Genomic DNA, 20,107 nt, shown 5'->3' with positions numbered 1-20,107 from the left:
GTCTGAGCTTTAAGGTCACTCTGTAGCCTCTTTGGAGATAAATCACACAATAGTCCTGCTGTGTGGGGACCTCATTAGTTCTCTGTGCCGTCTCTGTCTTTTGATCCGACAAAAGGCGGGTCACGTCACAGACAAAGCTTTCTAATGGGGCATAGGGATGAGTTTACCTGGACCTTCTGGCTGTTTGTGTGGAACTTGACCAGTCTTGACCAGTCTTCTCTTACTTTGCTAACTGACGGTTTTTTACTTTTTCATTACCGTATATTTTTACTTTTTCCCTCACTCAACTTTTTTCATTCAACTTTTTCACCCCGGAGGTTTTATCTGGACATGGTTCGTCAGGACTTCAAACAGCCGAAGCTAAGTAACATTAACATGATGCCTTCTAATTGCAGTCGTTATACTTATAATATACAGGAGAACGATTGCCTTACGGCAAGGATAGCTGTGCTGCAAGCCCAGCTTCAGACGCAATCGTTAGGCAAGGGCAATTTCAGTGTAGGAAAGGATGAAATAGCGTCTGTGCCACCAGTAAGTACAGATAGTAACATTAGTATAAACCCCCTCGCACGGTCCCCGCAGCCGGACAACTTTCTCATGGCTTCTGGAGGGAAACGCTGTAGGAATGCTCAACCGGTGTCGCTTATTCAGCCGACAGAAACTTTCAACCGGTTCTCCCCATTAAGCGAGTCGGAGTCGGAGGCCGAGACTTCTCTGGTCTCTACTCCTCCCGTTGTGGTGTCTGAGACGCCGACGGCTCCCACCATTAGCTCTGACAAATTGAAAACCCTAGTCATTGGCGACTCCATTACCCGCAGTATTAGACTTAAAACTAATCATCCAGCGATCATACACTGTTTACCTGGGGGCAGGGCTACCGAAGTTAAGGCTAATCTAAAGACGGTGCTGGCTAAGGCTAAAACTGGCGAGTGTAGAGAGTATAGAGATATTGTTATTCACGTCGGCACCAACGATGTTAGGATGAAACAGTCAGAGGTCACCAAGCGCAACATAGCTTCAGCGTGTAAATCAGCTAGAAAGATGTGTCGGCATCGATTAATTGTCTCTGGCCCCCTCCCAGTTAGGGGGAGTGATGAGCTCTACAGCAGAGTCTCACAACTCAATCGCTGGTTGAAAACTGTTTTCTGCCCCTCCCAAAAGATAGAATTTGTAGATAATTGGCCCTCTTTCTGGGACTCACCCACAAACAGGACCAAGCCTGGCCTGTTGAGGAGTGACGGACTCCATCCTAGCTGGAGGGGTGCTCTCATCTTATCTACGAACATAGACAGGGCTCTAACTCCTCTAGCTCCACAATGAAATAGGGTGCAGGCCAGGCAGCAGGCTGTTAGCCAGCCTGCCAGCTTAGTGGAGTCTGCCACTAGCACAGTCAGCGTCTGTCACTAGCACAGTCAGAGTCTGCCACTAGCTCAGCTTTCCCCATTGAGACCGTGTCTGTGCCTCGATCTAGGTTGGGCAAAATTAAAAATGGCGGTGTTCGCTTTAGCAATCTCACTAGTATAAAGACCTCCTCCATTCCTGCCATTAATGAAAGAGATTGTGATACCTCACATCTCAAAATTGGGTTACTTAATGTTAGATCCCTCACTTCCAAGGCAGTTATAGTCAATGAACTAATCACTGATCATAATCTTGATGTGATTGGCCTGACTGAAACATGGCTTAAGCCTGATGAATTTACTGTGTTAAATGAGGCCTCACCCCCTGGTTACACTAGTGACCATACCCCCCGTGCATCCGGCAAAGGCGGAGGTGTTGCTAACATTTACGATAGCAAATTTCAATTTACAAAAAAAAAAACAATGACGTTTTCGTCTTTTGAGCTTCTAGTCATGAAATCTATGCAGCCTACTCACTCACTTTTTATAGCTACTGTTTACAGGCCTCCTGGGCCATATGCAGTGTTCCTCACTGAGTTCCCTGAATTCCTATCGGATCTTGTAGTCATAGCAGATAATATTCTAATTTTTGGTGACTTTAACATTCACATGGAAAAGTCCACAGACCCACTCCAAAAGGCTTTCGGAGCCATCATCGACTCAGTGGGTTTTGTCCAACATGTCTCTGGACCTACTCACTGCCACAGTCATACTCTGGACCTAGTTTTGTCCCATGGAATAAATGTTGTGGATCTTAATGTTTTTCCTCATAATCCTGGACTATCGGACCACCATTTTATTACGTTTGCAATCGCAACAAATAATCTGCTCAGACCCCAACCAAGGAGCATTAAAAGTCGTGCTATAAATTCTCAGACAACCCAAAGATTCCTTGATGCCCTTCCAGACTCCCTCTGCCTACCCAAGGACATCAGAGGACAAAAATCAGTTAACCACCTAACCGAGGAACTCAATTTAACCTTGCGCAATACCCTAGATGCAGTTGCACCCCTAAAAACTAAAAACATCTGTCATAAGAAACTAGCTCCCTGGTATACAGAAAATACACGAGCTCTGAAGCAAGCTTCCAGAAAATTGGAACGGAAATGGCGCCACACCACACTGGAAGTCTTCCGACTAGCTTGGAAAGACAGTACCGTGCAGTATCGAAGAGCCCTCACTGCTGCTCGATCATCCTATTTTTCCAACTTAATTGAGGAAAATAAGAACAATCCGAAATTTCTTTTTGATACTGTCGCAAAGCTATCTAAAAAGCAGCCTTCGCAAATGGAGAATGGCTTTCACTTCAGCAGTAATACATTTATGAACTTCTTTGAGGAAAAGATCATGATCATTAGAAAGCAAATTACAGACTCCTCTTTAAATCTGGGTATTCCTCCAAAGCTCCATTGTCCTGAGTCTACACAACTCTGCCAGGACCTAGGATCAAGGGAGATACTAAAGTGCTTTAGTACTATATCTCTTGACACAATGATGAAAATAATCATGGCCTCCAAACCCTCAAGCTGCATACTGGACCCTATTCCAACTAAACTACTGAAAGAGCTCTCTATCCACCGGATGTGTACCAAGCTCACTAAAAGTGGCAGTAATAAAGCCTCTCTTGAAAAAGCCGAATCTTGATCCAGAAATTATAAAAAACTATCGGCCTATATCGAATCTTCCATTCCTCTCAAAAATTTTAGAAAAAGCTGTTGCACAGCAACTCACTGCCTTCCTGAAGACAAACAATGTATACGAAACACTTCAGTCTGGTTTTAGACCCCATCATAGCACTGAGACTGCACTTGTGAAGGTGGTAAATGACCTTTTAATGACGTCAGACCGAGGCTCTGCATCTGTCCTCGTGCTCCTAGATCTTAGTGCCGCTTTTGATACCATCGATCACCACATTCTTTTGGAGAGATTGGAAACCCAAATTGGTCTACATGGACAAGTTCTGGCCTGGTTTAGATCTTATCTGTCGGAAAGATATCAGTTTGTCTCTGTGAATGGTTTGTCCTCTGACAAATCAATTCAAAATTTCGGTGTTCCTCAAGGTTCCGTTTTAAGACCACTATTGTTTTCACTATATATTTTACCTCTTGGGGATGTCATTCGAAAACATAATGTTAAATTTCACTGCTATGCGGACGACACACAGCTGTACATTTCAATAAAACATGGTGAAGCCCCAAAATTGCCCTCGCTAGAAGCCTGTGTTTCAGACATAAAGAAGTGGATGGCTGCAAACTTTCTACTTTTAAACTCGGACAAAACAGAGATGCTTGTTCTAGGTCCCAAGAAACAAAGAGATCTTCTGTTGAATCTGACAATTAATCTGGATGGTTGTACAGTCGTCTCAAATAAAACTGTGAAGGACCTCGGCGTTACTCTGGACCCTGATCTCTCTTTTGAAGAACATATCAAGACTGTTTCAAGGACAGCTTTTTTCCATCTACGTAACATTGCAAAAATCAGAAACTTTCTGTCCAAAAATGACGCAGAAAAATTAATCCATGCTTTTGTTACTTCTAGGCTGGACTACTGCAATGCTCTACTTTCCGGCTACCCGGATAAAGCACTAAACAAACTTCAGTTAGTGCTAAATACGGCTGCTAGAATCCTGACTAGAACCAAAAAATGTGATCATATTACTCCAGTGCTAGCCTCCCTACACTGGCTTCCTGTTAAGGCAAGGGCTGATTTCAAGGTTTTACTGCTAACCTACAAAGCATTACATGGGCTTGCTCCTACCTATCTTTCCGATTTGGTCCTGCCGTACATACCTACACGTACGCTACGGTCACAAGACGCAGGCCTCCTAATTGTCCCTAGAATTTCTAAGCAAATGGCTGGAGGTAGGGCTTTCTCCTATAGAGCTCCATTTTTATGGAATGGTCTGCCTACCAATGTGAGAGACGCAGACTCAGTCTCAACCTTTAAGTCTTTACTGAAGACTTATCTCTTCAGTAGGTCCTATGATTAAGTATAGTCTGGCCCAGGAGTGTGAAGGTGAACGGAAAGGCTGGAGTAACGAACCGCCCTTGCTGTCTCTGCCTTGCCGGTTCCCCTCTTTCCACTGGGATTCTCTGCCTCTAACCCTTTTACAGGGGCTGAGTCACTGGCTTACTGGTGTTCTTCCATGCCGTCCATGGGAGGGGTGCGTCACTTGAGTGGGTTGAGTCACTGACGTGGTCTTCCTGTCTGGGTTGGCGCCCCCCCTTGGGTTGTGCCATGGCGGAGATCGTTGTGGGCTATACTCGGCCTTGTCTTAGGACGGTAAGTTGGTGGTTGGAGACATCCCTCTAGTGGTGTGGGGGCTGTGCTTTGGCAAAGTGGGTGGGGTTATATCCTGCCTGTTTGGCCCTGTCCGGGGGTATCATCGGATGGGGCCACAGTGTCTTCTGATCCCTCCTGTCTCAGCCTCCAGTATTTATGCTGCAGTAGTTTATGTGTCGGGGGGCTAGGGTCAGTCTGTTACATCTGGAGTATTTCTCTTGTCTTATCCGGTGTCCTGTGTGAATTTAAATATGCTTTCTCTAATTCTCTCTTTCTCTCTTTCTGTCTTTCTCTCGGAGGACCTGAGCCCTAAGACCATGCCTCAGGACTACCTGGTATGATGACTCCTTGCTGTTCCCAGTCCACCTGGCCGTGCTGCTGCTCCAGTTTCAACTGTTCTGCCTGCGGCTATGGAACCCTGACCTGTTCACCGGACGTGCTTGTTGCACCCTCGACAACTACTATGATTATTATTATTTGACCATGCTGGTCATTTATGAACATTTTAACATCTTGACCATGTTCTGTTATAATATCCACCCTGCACAGCCAGAAGAGGACTGGCCACCCCTCATAGCCTGGTTCCTCTCTAGGTTTCTTCCTAGGTTTTTGGCCTTTCTAGGGAGTCTTTCCTAGGGAGTTTTTCCTAGCCACCGTGCTTCTTTCACATGCATTGCTTGCTGTTTGGGGTTTTAGGCTGGGTTTCTGTACAGCACTTTGAGATATCAGCTGATGTACGAAGGGCTATATAAATACATTTGATTTGATTTGATTGAATGTTTTGTCAATCTTCAACAATAGGGCTCAGCGCTTTTTAATGAACAGACTAGTCATTGTTTGGGTTAATTAACCCTTACACTGCACTGTCTGGGGTCCATAGCTAAAGGGGAATTCATTTATAATGAAGTAGATACATCATACAAAGATGTAGGAGAGAGAGAGAACTTGGAACTTCTGTGAGTGTAATGTTTACTGTTAATTTGTATTGTTTATTTCACTTTTGTTTATTATATACTTCACTTGCTTTCACAATGTTAACATATGTTTCCCATGTCAATAAAGCCCTTGAATTGAATTGAGAGAGAGAGAGAGAGAGAGAGAGAGATGGACATTTGGGGACGAAAGGGGTGACAATTGCCAATGTGACATTTTGGGCAACTTTCAGGTGCTTGGGAAGATCTGAACCATTCTAAACTAAAGACATTTGTGGATCAATGAATGTATCATTCTCTATCAACCATCATCACATGATTTGTTGGTATGTGATATTCTACAGTATAAGGAGGCACAGAGCCAAGCCATTGTTTATGAAGATGGGCATTGATAGCCTTATCAGTCACATAATGAACTGACTGACATTCCAAACCCTCCCAGCAACATTCCACATGGCCTTTCATCCCCCCAATTCATGGGATTTGAGCAATTTATGCTAATTTGATTATCATCAAAGAGTACTTTAATATGTGAACAGATTTTGAATGATGTGAAATGTGGCACATGCATGAGATGGTAAACTAATTGAGAACATAGGATGTAATTGGTTTGTTAGCTATCTTTCATGGACAAAATAGCCTATCACAATGGATGCATAGGAAGGGGTTCTCAACAGTCAACATGCACGTGAATATCATAATTGATGGCTGTGCAAGGTTGCCATTGATATATTTTGCAGCTATTCTCGTGTATAATTAAGCTACTATTTTCGCATGCGCATAAAACCTAATTATACTCACATAAACAGTGTCATATGCGCCATCGAAGAAGAACATTGACTGGTTCAAAATAAATGCTTGAGTTTGGTCGGTCCCCTGCTCCAACAGTTGGTCTCCAGCTTGCTCTCCATAATCAAACATGTCGCGTTTGCTCAAACTGTTCACTGATAACGCAATGGCAAACAGAGTTGCCCATCCTAACCAACCTCGTTGATGAAGATCCATGTTTAAATACGGCTATGCCCAGAACTTTTATTAGTTTTGACCTATATGCTTTGCTACCCAGTTCGCCAAAGCGGTTCCGATGCGGTGCACACATCAGGGCGCACAATAACGGAATGAATCGGCGGTAGCAAAAGACAATATAAAGGGAGGGTGGAGTTGGAGAAAGCAGAGAAATTTGCATGGGACACTCTTGCGCGGGGTTGCCTGCCTCACATGCAGCTTTCCACCGAGGTAAAATCAGTTTCAGATCGGATATTCACGCTTTCAAACCTCAATAACCTTCAATCCACTTGAGCCACGGAGTCCTAATAAATGTCATGATGTTGGAAAAATTGCGCACAACAATGCACGTGTCTTATTTTCAAGATTTGGACATTAATTCGCTTTCCAAAGCGAATAAACATATGGAAATGTGTGCGGCATTTTGTATTCATAGTTGAATTAGTTAGGGAGCGTAAACAAAGTACACGCTTTTTTACATTAAAATTTCCATAGCTCCTTGATCATATGACCTACTGACCTCTAACAAGGTTCAGAATGTACAATCAGTGGGCCTACACATTGCACACCCTTTAGTTTGTCCATTTTCATCTCATGCAAATTGACATTAATTTTCAATGTTTATCAATGTTTCTAATTTCAATAGCTCCTTGGTCATGTGACCTATTGACAAGGTTCAGAATGTCCACTGGCTACCGTTCTATATTGCACACCCTTTGGTTTGTCCATTTTCATCTCACACGATTTTACATTAATTTAGTTAACTTTAGCATTTCAATAGCTCCTTGGTCATGTGACCTACTGACCTCTAACAAGGTTCAGACTGTGTAATTAGTGGGCCTACACATTGCACACCCTACACATTGCACACCTCATGTGACCTACTGACCTCAAACTACTTTCAGAATGTCCATGGACTAGCAGAGACGGGCGCCGTGAGGCGTCCAGTGTGGAAAAGCGACCGATCCCGGAGAAGCTGGTGGGAGCCCCATGGAGAGTTATTTTTTCTTTGTGAAGGGCAGGGCGCCCTGGAATAGGTTGACCCCGAGAGAGGGACCCAAGCCCTGGAAAGCATTGCGGTTCCGGCAGTGTCCGGTGAGCTCTCACTGGCCCTTGAAAATCCGGGGGAGATGGTGTAAATCTCAAGCTGAGCCATACCCATATCTGCAACAGGTCTCCAAGGTGAACAGCCTCTGGCATGTTATAACAATGTAGGTAAGGCCTCTACGTAACAAATTGGATGCAGTCTATTACAGTGCCATCCATTTTGTCACCAAAGCCCCATATACCACCTACCACTGCGACCTGTATGCTCTCATTGGCTGGCCCTCGCTTCATATTCATCGCCAAACCCACTGTCTCCAGGTCATCTATAAGTCTTTGCTAGGTAAAGCCCGCCTTATCTCAGCTCACTGGTCACCATAGCAGCACCCATCCATAGCACGCGCTCCAGCAGGTATATTTCACTGGTAACCCCCAAAGCCAATTCCTCCTTTGGCCGCCTTTCCTTCCATTTCTCTGCTGCCAATGACTGGAACGAACTGCAAAAATCACTGAAGCTGGAGAATAAATATCTCCCTCACTAACTTTGAGCACCAGCTGTCAGAGCAGCTCACAGATCACTGCACCTGTACGTAGCCCATCTGTAAATAGCCCATCCAACTACCCCATCCCCATACTGTTATTTATTTATTTATTTTGCTTCTTTGCACCCCAGTATCTCTACTTGCACATTCATCTTCTGCACATCTATCACTCCAGTGTTTAATTGCTATATTGTAATTATTTCACCACTATGGCCTATTTATTGCCTTACCTCCCTTATCCCACCTAATTTGCACACACTGTATATAGACTTTTTCTATTGTATTATTGATTGTATGTTTGTTTATTACATGTGTAACTCTGTGTTGTTGTTTCTGTCGCACTGCTTTGCTTTATCTTGGCCAGGTCGCAGTTGTAAATGAGAACTTGTTCTCAACTAGCCTACCTGGTTAAATAAAGGTGAAATAAAAATTACAAATTAAAAAGGGAAGTTGCCAAGTCAGATGCGTAACTTCAGGATAAGGATTGGCTCTAAGGGCTGGGTCGGTCAGGCTGTGGTGCAAAGTGGGGCTTGAGCCGCAGCTGGGGGAGCAGTCGCTCCGTCGCCCTCCTCTCGCCACCGTTGGAAGTTCGTTATGCGGACCATATCGCGGTCTCTCGTGTGTGGTCTCGCAAGGGGCAGCGTGCGGAGGTTTGTCAGGGTTGTGTCTGTCGGCGGGCCAGTGGGGGGTTGGTTCCGATGGTTGGCAGCAGCAACTTTGGATGCACGCTGGGCCCTTCTCGCGGATCTCCCCAGCTACGTTCGCTGGGGGGGGGGGGTCTCCGGCGGGTCGCCTTAACATTAGCTGACACTACCAGGCCTCAGGCTTGCCTGAGTGCGGGACACCACACATTGTAAGTGGGGAGGTCTCCTCAACGCTCACTAGACTCGAGGCGGAGACTAAACCCATTGGCCCTGCAGTGATAGGGTATTGCATGTATCTGGCTCATGCCCTACGAAGAGGCGAGAGGTATCTCCAGCTTGTCTGGGGAGGGAGGCCTACATCTGATGTGGGTAGTACCATTGATTTGCTGTGGACTCCTAAAACGGACAGAAGAAGCCTAGGTTCCCACTGGGCATGGATCACTGAATGTCAACTTGATGAAATTCAAAGGAGCGTACCCACCTGTAGTAATCCTGCTCAGTACGAAAGGAACCGCAGGTTCAGACATTTGGTGTATGTGCTTGGCTGAGGAGCTAATGGTGCGAAGCTACCATCTGTGGGATTATGACTGAACGCCTCTAAGTCAAAATCCCCCCTAAACGTAATGTTACCGTAGTGGCGCGGGTCTTCGGTTGGCCCGGGATAGCCTCTTTTGGCAGGTGAGTAGAGCCGTTAGTGATGGTGTTGGAGTGCCGCCCCTCTCCTGATGCGCACTGCATGTTTGTGGGGAACCCAGGCTGTGGAGGTTGGAGTAGGGAAAAAAGTGGGTGGGTCACCAGGTGCACAGAGCTTGTTTCAGCTTACCAGGTGCACAGAACCTGTTTTGGGTTATCAGGTGCACAGAGCCTGTTTCAGCTTACCAGGTGCACAGAGCCTGTTTCGGCTTACCAGGTGCACAGAGCCTGTTTTGGGTTATCAGGTGCACAGAGCCTGTTTCGGGTTACCATGTGCACGTGGTTCCTGACAGCGGGACTATAGACGTCTTAGTAATTCCAGGGTGTAAGTTATACTCTAAGGCCAAGGGAGAAGGGTGTTGACCGGGTAGGGAGAGTAGGTGTGGAGGCCTGGAGGTCTGTAGTTCCAGGGAGTAAGCTATACACTCTCAGGCCCAGGGAGAGGACAGGCAGGCGGGCAGGGAGTGTTGGCCTGGAGGCCCGAAGTCAGAGGTCACCAGGTCAATGGGGGGCTGCCTGGAGGTCAGGAAGGCCCCAGGGAGAAGGCCCAAGTGAATAGGTGTGTAAGTGACACTGTCCTTCAGGGGAGCAGAGCAGGCAAATTCATGTAAAATCATGTGAGAAAATGGACAGACAAGAAGGTGTGCAACGTGTAGGCCCACTAAGTGTACATTCTGAACCTTGTTTGAGGTCAGTAGGTCACATCACCAAGGGGCTATTGAAATTCTAAAGTTTACAGAATTAATGTAAAAGCGTGTGAGATGAAAATGAACAAACTAAAGGGTGTGCAATATAGAACGGTAGTCAGTGGACATTCTGAACCTTGTTTGAGTCCAGTAGGTCACATGACCAAGACTAGTAGTGTGTGCCACAGAGAGTATTTGACTCTAGCCACATAATTAGGAAAATTAGAAGATGGGAGAGAATTTCAGCAGGCTAGAAAATGGCCTTGCCGACATCCTCCCCGAAACCCCTTCTAATTTCCTTAATTTTGTCACTAGAGTCAAATACTTTCTATGTCACACGTCAGAGTGAAATACTTTCTATAGAACAAACTTGACATCAGGATAGGCAACCAAAATTAATAATTAATGTATGTATGTTATATTAAACATAGAGGAGGGAGTAAAATGTAGGCAAGCAATAAACGTTTCAGAACAACTACTAGTCGAATAAGACATGGGAGAGATGACGAATTTTGGCAAAGAGATTTATTTATAGACTAATACACTTGAAATTAGTCCTTCAAACAGCCAAACTAAAAACTTCAGACATTACTAGTGCCTCCCCCGCGATCAAACCGCATCAAAAATAAAATGATATGCAGCCTAACGTGATCATTGACAGCTGCCTTGAAGGACACAAATAACAAATGCTTTCTGCTACTAAGATCAGTGAAATGTAGGCTAAACTGACAACTGAGTGAAGAGCAGAAATCTCAACTAGCAAGCAAGTTGCAGCAATGAAGGGGGGGGGGGGGGATTCTGACAGGGGGGAGATTTTCGGCACACCACCTGTTACCGAAAGATTGCTGTTTCGAATCCCCGAGCCGACTAGGTGAAATATCTGTTGATGAACGCTTGAGCAAGGCACTTAACAAAAGAGAGTCTGCTGAATATTAAAATGTAAACAACAACACTGTTGAGTAGAGCATCATGCCAATATATTTAACAGCTGAAAAGTATTGCCTATGTTAACCTTCAACCGACATTTTGTTCCAAGTTAAGTAACAGATTGTAAACAATTGCAAACAATTGCAAAATAACTATATAATATGTGTGCAACATAGAGTAGTGTTGCAATGGCAGGTCGCAGTTTTCTTTTTCCAAACCTGATGAACTAGTTAAGCAAATGAATATAAGGGAGAGAATAAAAATGTAAAGGTACTATAAACATACTGTAGTTATTTTTTGTTGTTGTCTTTCTTTTTCATTTGACACTGCAACCTGCTGACTTGTGTCTGAAATGTAATGTCAAAGAGCCTTTAACAATCCATTTGAATGGATGAGGATCATTTCATTATCTCTTTTTTTGTGTGATATATTTGCTTTTTGATTTAAATGAAAGCTACATTTATCTGTTTTTCACATGTAGTCACTACATTCAAAGGTAGTATTGTACCATCCTCTCTATTCCTATCAGGGCATGGGCAATCTGACGCACAGTGCAGTCTTTACTGACAGATGTTTACTTTAACTCAAATATAACTGGTGAATAAAAACACATCACTGACTGATTGTTTGCTAATAAAATATTTATTACAAAAATATTTACTTGTGTGTGTGTGTGCGTGTGTATGTGTGTGCCTTTGTATACGTGTGCCAGGGTTGGAGTCAATTCCTTTTAATTTCTCTCAATTTAGGAAATAAACTGACTTTCTACTTCCCATTCCAATACTCCTCAATGCCTTGCTTTAAGAAATTGTTTTAATGGAAACTGGGATTTCAGCCTACTTTCTGATTTGACTGAATTGAATTGAATGGAATTGACCCCCACCCTGATGTGTGCATATTAATGGGTGAATATCAGTGACTATGGTCCCTCGCCTTTCTTGCGATCTGGGGTCTCATCCCTCTTCACTCTGGCTATATGCTCTCTTGCGCCCCTTGCTGGCAAACACCTTATCTGACATACCAGCAGGCCTCTCGCTGCTGCTTCAGTCTAGGCCTCTGACTTTCTCAGTTCCTGATCGAGACTGTCCCTCAGCCGCTTCCAGGAAAGGTACACAGACACCTGACAACCTTGGCCCTGGCCTCCACATGCTACACAGATTTAGCTCAGGGGATGACAGTTGAGGTCTCTTGAGCTGGCTCACTTCCTGATTGACGGGATGACTATTCTTCAACCGCTCCCATGTCAGGGGGCAGCAAAGGTACCCAGACACCTGACTGGCATTGGCACTGGCCTCCACATACTGCACAGCACTCTGGAACTCTGAAACTGATGCAAACGGATACAAACAGCGCAATCATGCCGCAATTGGACTAGAAAATACTCAAAAAGGTTGGAATGTCAATACACAATTTCAACAAAAGACAATGATTAATTCATTTGACAATAAACAGAAATATTTATGTAATTTAGTCTAATGTTTTAAAATAATTAGTGAAAATTGTGGATAAAAACCACGCTTTCCGTTATTTCTAAACCGTAAAATTCTAGGGAAAGGGAAACACTTTATTATCCTGGGAAGAAATGGTGTTATTACACACTAATAACAGTGTATAGATATGTTGTGAATAAGGTTGAGCTTTTTTTTGTTATTTCACATAATGAGGAAACCAATTGACACTGCGACTCAATGTTTAATATCAGAGTGCTACGCAACTTGTAAAGGGACAAAATAATAGTAGTCAGCCAAGAGTTACTCCTGGAACCACTAAAACGCAAGACTGAAAGCTTATCCATCAACCCTTGCATTTTCTCCCAAGTGCCTGAATAGCATTTCAAAAGAAAAGTCCCACATTATATTCCCACAATAAATACTCCCCCTGTCCCTCTCCTTCTGTGCTTCAGCTGAAGAGGCGCTATGGTAACGTGTTCAGTCTGTACATCGGCTCACGGCCTGCTGTGGTTCTGAATGGCCTGGAGGTGGTTCGTGAAGCACTGGTGACACACGCAGAGGAATATGCTGGACGACCAACCCATCTTCTCATCAGCCACCTCTTCGAAAGCAAAGTCGTAGGTCCTTGACCCATTTTGTAATGTGTGTGTGTGTGTGTGTGTGTGTGTGTGTGTGTGTGTGTGTGTGTGTGTGTGTGTGTGTGTGTGTGTGTGTGTGTGTGTGTGTGTGTGTGTGTGTGTGTGTGTGTGTGTGTGTGTGTGTGTGTGTGTGTGTGTGTGTGTGTGTGTGTGTGTGTGTGTGTGCACCACCAGCGGTATCTTCCATGGGAGACCAGGAATTAGCCTAATAGGAAACAGGAAACAGGATACAGGAATTAGCCCAATAGGAAACAGGATACAGGAATTAGCCCAATAGGAAATCCCCCCTTGGGCTGAGGGTGGCACTGATTTTAAAGTAGTAGGCATGAGACCGTGAGCCCGACCCATGTATGCTCCGTGTGTGTTTGTATGTGTGTGTGTTGATCAGGGATCGCCCTGGCCAATTATGGCTGCAGCTGGAGGGACCACCGGCGCTTTGCTCTGACCACGCTGAGACAATTTGGTCTGGGCAAACGCTCCATGGAAATGGGCATCCTAGAGGAGGTGTCCCACATCTGCACTGAGCTGGAGAGCAGTGCTGGTACAGTCCCACACACACAACGCCCTAGTAATCACAATCATCACCGTACATATTCATGTCATTATCAGCGCTTAGTATCCACCCCAAAGGTCCTCCAAATACTGTATCAAACAATTACACTATTAACCCCTTGTAGTTGTAACAAGGTTCCATAAATCACACAAACTTCACAGAAATAAGATCCTCTCAGTAATACTCCCAGTATGACTATATTTACTATACTTGTTTTAACATTAGGTATAAAGACTGTGGGGATTGTTACTTTATCTATCCTGTCAGTGTGTTCAATTCAGTAGCTCTGTGATCGTTGTTCTTACCTGGTCTGTGTGTATTGCCTGGTGTGGTGACCGTTGCTGTGTCCTGGTAGGCGGTTCGACGGACCCTCAGCACCTGTTCCATCTGACTGAGTCTAACATCATCTGCTCGCTGATTTTCGGAGAGAGGTTCGAATACGACGACCCGGTCATCCTCACCCTCATCCAGAGCTTAGAGGAGTTGACCAAAGAAGCTTTCGGACCTTGGGCCATGGTACAGTCTAAGCCCTGTGCCACTCCATGTTTACTAAAAAAAAAGGATTCCAAAATGGTTCTTTCGGCTGTTCCCAGGTAGAACCCTTTTGGGTTCCAGGTAGAACTCTCTGTGGAAAGGGTTCTACGCTGATCCCAAAAGTGTTCTTCAAAGGTGTTCTTCAAAGTGTTCTCCTATGGGGACAGCCAAAGAATCCTTTTAGGTTCTAGATGGAACCTTTTTTTTAGAGTGTACATGATCCTCACTGAACTCTCTGTGCTAGACATGACACACTGATCCACATTCCCCTCTGTTTTACATCCATTTCCTCCAATCTAACTTTTGTAGCTCTATGGAATCATATCGGTCTTGAGGCCCCTCCATTTTCCCTTCAGGAACGTTTCACACAAATTTAATCAAATGAAGGAACATATCAAGAAGATTGTGACCAAGCACAAAAGTTCAAGGGTCATGGGAGAGCCCAGAGACCTCCTTGACTGCTACCTGGACCAGATTGACAAGGTAGGACAACAATAGAACTAGTGTTCTAGAAGTAAATAAGATAAGATATATAGTAATTAAGTAGCCTTGTACAAGTAAACCTGAACGGTCCATGGGGCAGGAGCCTGTCTCCTGTTTCTGTAGCATTAAGCAGCTTGATGTAGAACCCCTGGATAGAACACTAGTCTGTCGCAGGACTTTACCCTGAGTCCATCTGCCAATCAGAGAGGCATTTTTAGAGTCTTTGGTATGACTTCCGTGAGAAGGGCAAACATTTTTATTGGGCTGGTGGAAGAGGAGGAAGTACTTTACAGGATGGAGCAGAATTTAATGTAGAGGCCTTTGGTGTCTGTGTGCGTGTATGAGTGTGTTTCAGACAGCTGATGGAGGCTCCACATTTAATGACACTCAGATGGTGTTCTACTACTTGATCTGTTCATGGCTGGGACAGACACCACTTCCAACACCCTCCGCTCTGCCGTGCTACACCTGATGACCAACCAGCATGTACAGGGTGAGGAAATACACACACGACACACACACTGGCATACATTTCATTCAATCCGATGGCGCTTGTAGACAATGTGTCCGCATTCACGGTAAACACTGCATATGTCAGCTAAATAGGAAATTGTTCTACAAAACTTGATCGGATTGAATCCCGGGCAAAGAGTGCGCGTTTGTCCCAGATCGCTGTTACCGAGAGATCGCCGACGTTCTTGAGGGACGTGCAGACGCTTCGTTTGAGGACAGACATGCAATGCCGTATGTTCAAGCCATGATCCATGAGGTACAGCACATGAGTGACACCGTTTCTCTTGGCGTGTTCCGTACTACCTGCAGCGACACGCAACTACACAGCTACCAGCTGCCCCAGGTGAGCATTACCATGACGACTGATATGCTGCCTGTTGTTGACCTTAGAACTATAAAGGTCGCCTGGGCTAGAGGGAGTGATGTCATGACGGGTGCTGTCTCAGTCTTTAGTGTACCTCTCCACCTCTCCTTCGCACCCTTAATCCCTCTCTCCCTCATCTGTTCCAGGGAACTATGGTAATTCCTAACCTGTCTTCGGTGATGCATGAAGAAGGCCAGTGGAAATTCCCTCACGAGTTCAACCCTGAAAACTTCCTCAACGAGGTTGGAGAGTTTGTGAAACCAGAAGCCTTTCTGTCATTCTCAGCAGGTGTCTTTTTGCAAAAGCATCAATATCTATGGCTTATAAGTGATAGTATGTTGTACAGAGACAGGAGAATATGTTGACATAAAATGCCAGGCTGCATGCATATGAAGGTATGAGTGAAATGTTGTTCTCATTGATAGCCGTGTGTGTGTTCCCCAGGATCTCGTGTGTGTCTGGGGGAGGGGTTAGCACGTATGGAGCTCTTCCTGGTTCTAGTGACATTGCTTCGGCGTTTCCGATTCGTCTGACCTGAAAATGGAGGTGTCCCAGATTTCAGCCTCATCTTTGGTGGGACACAGTCTCAAAAGCCCTTCCGCCTGGGAGTGCGCCTGAGGAGCAGCGAGAGAGGGTGAACTACCCACAAGAGAGCACTAGTTCTGCCAGACAGCTACAGATCTTATTCTGTAATAATTCACCTTAACTTTAGTAACTAGTCAAATAAGTCGTTTTCAATAATGTGTAACCCACCATTGAATGCCTTATAATCTGTGTCAGCTTCTGTAAGGATCAGATATAGGAATGATCATTCACAAACTAGATCTTTCAGTATGCTTGCATGGATTTTGTAATACATACCTTGTTAAAAGCATTGGTTTTGTGTTTCTGTTACTGACAACTAATTGCTAAAAACATGTGATTTGGATTTTTTTAAAAGGTGGACCTCTGATTTTATGTCCTCCTATCCCCTTAACTGCATCTATAACTCCTAGGTTTGAGGTTGATAGCTAGCTAGCTAACATTATTTGCATTTTTAGGGCGTCCACACACTGCTGTACAACAATGTAGAAGAAAAACGGGGCAATTCAAGAGGGTGCTATGAAATTAATGTCAAAAAGTAGTTATTTCTGTGGCTTATAATTTAAATAAACTGTAACCTCTTCATCAGGTTGTGTATTGCTACTGGACCAAAAAAGGTATCCCCGAAAAAGGTCAAAACTGTGAACGACCAGACAAGACGTAGAAAATGATACAATGGGCCAGAATTCTGGAGACCACAGGTAAAGTGAATATGTTTTGAAAGTGATAGTATATATGAAATCTGGATTCAGTATGACCATCTAATAGGGTATGTCCAGTATGATACTTTACATTTGGGTGTGGCATTTCATTTCAAACAAATAACCATTGAAGAATTATTTGTAACCAGATGTTATTTTTTTACTCATATGACAGAGCAAAGAAGAAAGCTAACTTGGCAGAGACAGATATTCATGAGAAAAAGAATGCTTCCAGGCAAAAAGAATGTAAACTAACATTTTCAAAACTATCAAAGTCATGGCAATACCGGTAATCTATATAACTAGCCGTTAACATTACGGTGTCCTAGCAGGCCATGTTTAACTTACATTTGTTGCCATTGCATTGATTGTATGGAACTTACAGGTCCTTCAGGTCAAAAAGGTGAAGAGGCAGAGCAGAGAAAGGAGGCAGACAGACCATGAAAGTGTTCTTGATCTATACTGAATCACACCTGTTTTGTTCAATTGTGGTGTAGTCATTGAAAAAACAATACAAGTTTGATTCTCACTTTTATTTAAATGTATATTAAACATTTATTAAAAATGTCAGCTCAGAAAACAACAATGTCTGCAGTACCAGAGGTACACTGTAGTGACTCTAAATTAGGAACATTCAAAAGAAATGTGAAAATACATTCATATACAGTACCAGTCAAAAGTTCGGACACGCCTACTCATTCAAGGGTTTTTCTTTATTTGGACTATTTTCTACATTGTAGAATAATAGTGAAGACATCAAAACGATGAAATAACACATAAGGAATCATGTGGTAAGCAAAAAAGTGTTAAACAAATAAAGATATATTTAGCCACCGTTTGACTTGACATCTTTGGACACTCTTCGCATTCTCTCAACCAGCTTCAGGAGGCAGTCACCAGGTTGCAGATTTCTGAATTGTTAACTAAAATTAGTGTTAACTGTTAAAATTCTACATTTTTTAAAACAATACTAAACATGCACATCCAAACAACAGCACACAAACATCAACGTCATCACATCTGGCCAGACCTATCTGCTCAGACGGATTAAAAGTACATTTACATTTTGATACTTCTGACAGACAACTTTCTAACTCTGCCCAAAACTTTTGGACTTTATAGCATTCGCAGAAGGCATGGGTTATTTAGTCATTGTTAGTTTTACTACTTATACAACAGGTGGGTCTAATCCTGAATGCTGATTGCTCAAAACCGCATTCCAGCCGGTGTCTACTCCACAAGTTACCACCGGCTAAATCTATGATGTTAAAATGCCTATTTACTCTGTTCCATCTGCCTGTGCAATCCCCTGTCTCATCAGCCCAGCCAGGCAATTTATAAACTTGATCTCCACTATAAAAAGCATGTAGACATTATCTTCCATTTCTTTTAGACTAACATTTAGTTTTCAACATCGGAGATTTGTATAAACCTTGCTGTCTGTCTCTCCGACATTTGCTAAATTGTTTCAATATTCAAATTCGATCTCCACCTGTCCCATAGTAATGAACGTGTTGGGATGAGACAGACAGGTAGACAGCTTTTCTCAGCCAGTTCGAGATCATGAATCAACATAATTTTTATGGATATATACAAAGAACTAGCAATAGAAAACAGGTCAAACCAAACAATGTGCAGCTAGTTTGTAGTCTTTCCAGCTTCAGTTTAAAATGATTGTGTTAGCTGTGTTGTTGGCTAGCTCTCGAGCAACAGTGTCCTGACGAGAGAGAGCACATTTTCTATGCCAGGTGAAATCGTGCATCATTAGCTCATTGTTATGGACGTATCCAAATAAATATCACTAGAAAACAACTTAAACAAATGCAAATGCAGCTACTTTCTTGTTATTCTGGCTGCACTGTTTGGCGTGACCGTAATTTAGCCGTAGTTGACTAGCTTGCAAGGGATAAGAACATTGCCAGCCAATATGGCAATGGAACATTTAGATCTGGGTTGCGTCCATAGATACAGAACAAAAAGACTGAACGACTGGGTTGCGTCTCTGGCAACCTAACAGATAGAAAGAACGACCAGCCGGCTTGGGTAGCAACCCTAGATTTGTGTCGGGACTATTTCTTGTGGAAGGATGAAATAGCATGAATAAATTAATCTAAATAAGTTTTGTTAATAAAAATATGTCAAACATTATTTATATATGTTGGTAACCCGTTGTATAAAAGTGATAATGCCCTCGAAGCCGGTGTTTAGAGGATATATTGGCACGATTTGACTTGGTCTCAGGCCGTGCCAATATATCCTCCAAACAGCGGCTACTCGGGCATTATCACTTAATTAAAACATAACTCTGCCGTTTTGCTGTAGAATTTGTGATTTTAACTTGTATAATACATTCTATACATTAGTTTATACTGGATTAAGGGTCATTTTTGTTAACTGTAATTTCGTTGGAACATCACTAACATTCCCTCTGTCCAATATCATCAGTTCTTTTTAAGTCTTGGAAGACTTGAAACTTTTATTTTTTATTGCCCATATAAAGTCAGTTATGACGTAGTATACTTTAAAAAAAAAATGTCTTCAGTGGGATAATTGGTATAAATATAAGAATTAATTGTTAATATTTAATTGTGCCATCCTGTGTGTGTGTGTTAAGAATTTTGAACCTTTAGGGAACATTGTTAACCTTCAGAGAACATTCCCAGAACCTTCAGAGAACGTTGCCTACAGTGTAACCTTCAGAGAACGTGCCCCGCTATCTTTGTAAAACCAAAAGAGAACGTTATAAGAACGTTAAGAAAACCATCTGTTTAAACCTTTAGGGAACGTTGGTGCAACATTCAGGGAACGTTCCCACAACCTTCAGGGACCGTTGCCAGAACCAAAATGTGTTATCTGGGTATGTCTGTGGTTGAGATGATATTGACATTGTTCATTAACATGCTATAGTAAGCGTTTCTGTTTTAAAATGGGTCCCTTACCCCTTGGAGCAGAGGAGAGCAATGTTTTAGCTACATTTTGCCTCCAAAAAGTAAATATGTTAAAACAAGGGGTGTAACTTGTTCGCTATTGTCAGCTGATTTAGAATTACATTTCTATAATTTTCCTGGCATGTTCTGTTGAGGTATTGATGAGTAAAGTCAGAATCTTCAATATAAAGCTAACTTCACTGCAG

At 43.3% G+C, this 20,107-nt stretch overlaps 1 protein-coding gene and 1 pseudogene across 1 annotated transcript in view; one reads left to right on the top strand and one right to left on the bottom strand.

Moving 5' to 3' along the window:
- LOC106564832 (nidogen-1) overlaps positions 1–6,759 on the bottom strand; it is a 66,096-nt gene extending 59,337 nt beyond the window's left edge. The window contains exon 1 of the mRNA XM_014131267.3: positions 6,416–6,759. Within this exon, the coding sequence (XP_013986742.2) occupies positions 6,416–6,619 (204 nt within the window). The 5' untranslated portion in view covers positions 6,620–6,759. The remainder of the gene's footprint in view (positions 1–6,415) is intronic.
- A 5,613-nt stretch (positions 6,760–12,372) lies between these two features.
- LOC106564968 (vitamin D(3) 25-hydroxylase-like) lies at positions 12,373–16,329 on the top strand (annotated as a pseudogene).
- The last annotated feature ends 3,778 nt before the right edge of the window (positions 16,330–20,107 follow it).

Source organism: Salmo salar, chromosome 12, assembly GCF_965601325.2.
Source record: "Salmo salar chromosome 12, fSalSal1, whole genome shotgun sequence".
Taxonomy (NCBI): Eukaryota; Metazoa; Chordata; class Actinopteri; order Salmoniformes; family Salmonidae; genus Salmo; species Salmo salar.
Note: the sequence above shows the minus strand (reverse complement) of the source record. Positions and strands in the feature narration are given on the sequence as shown.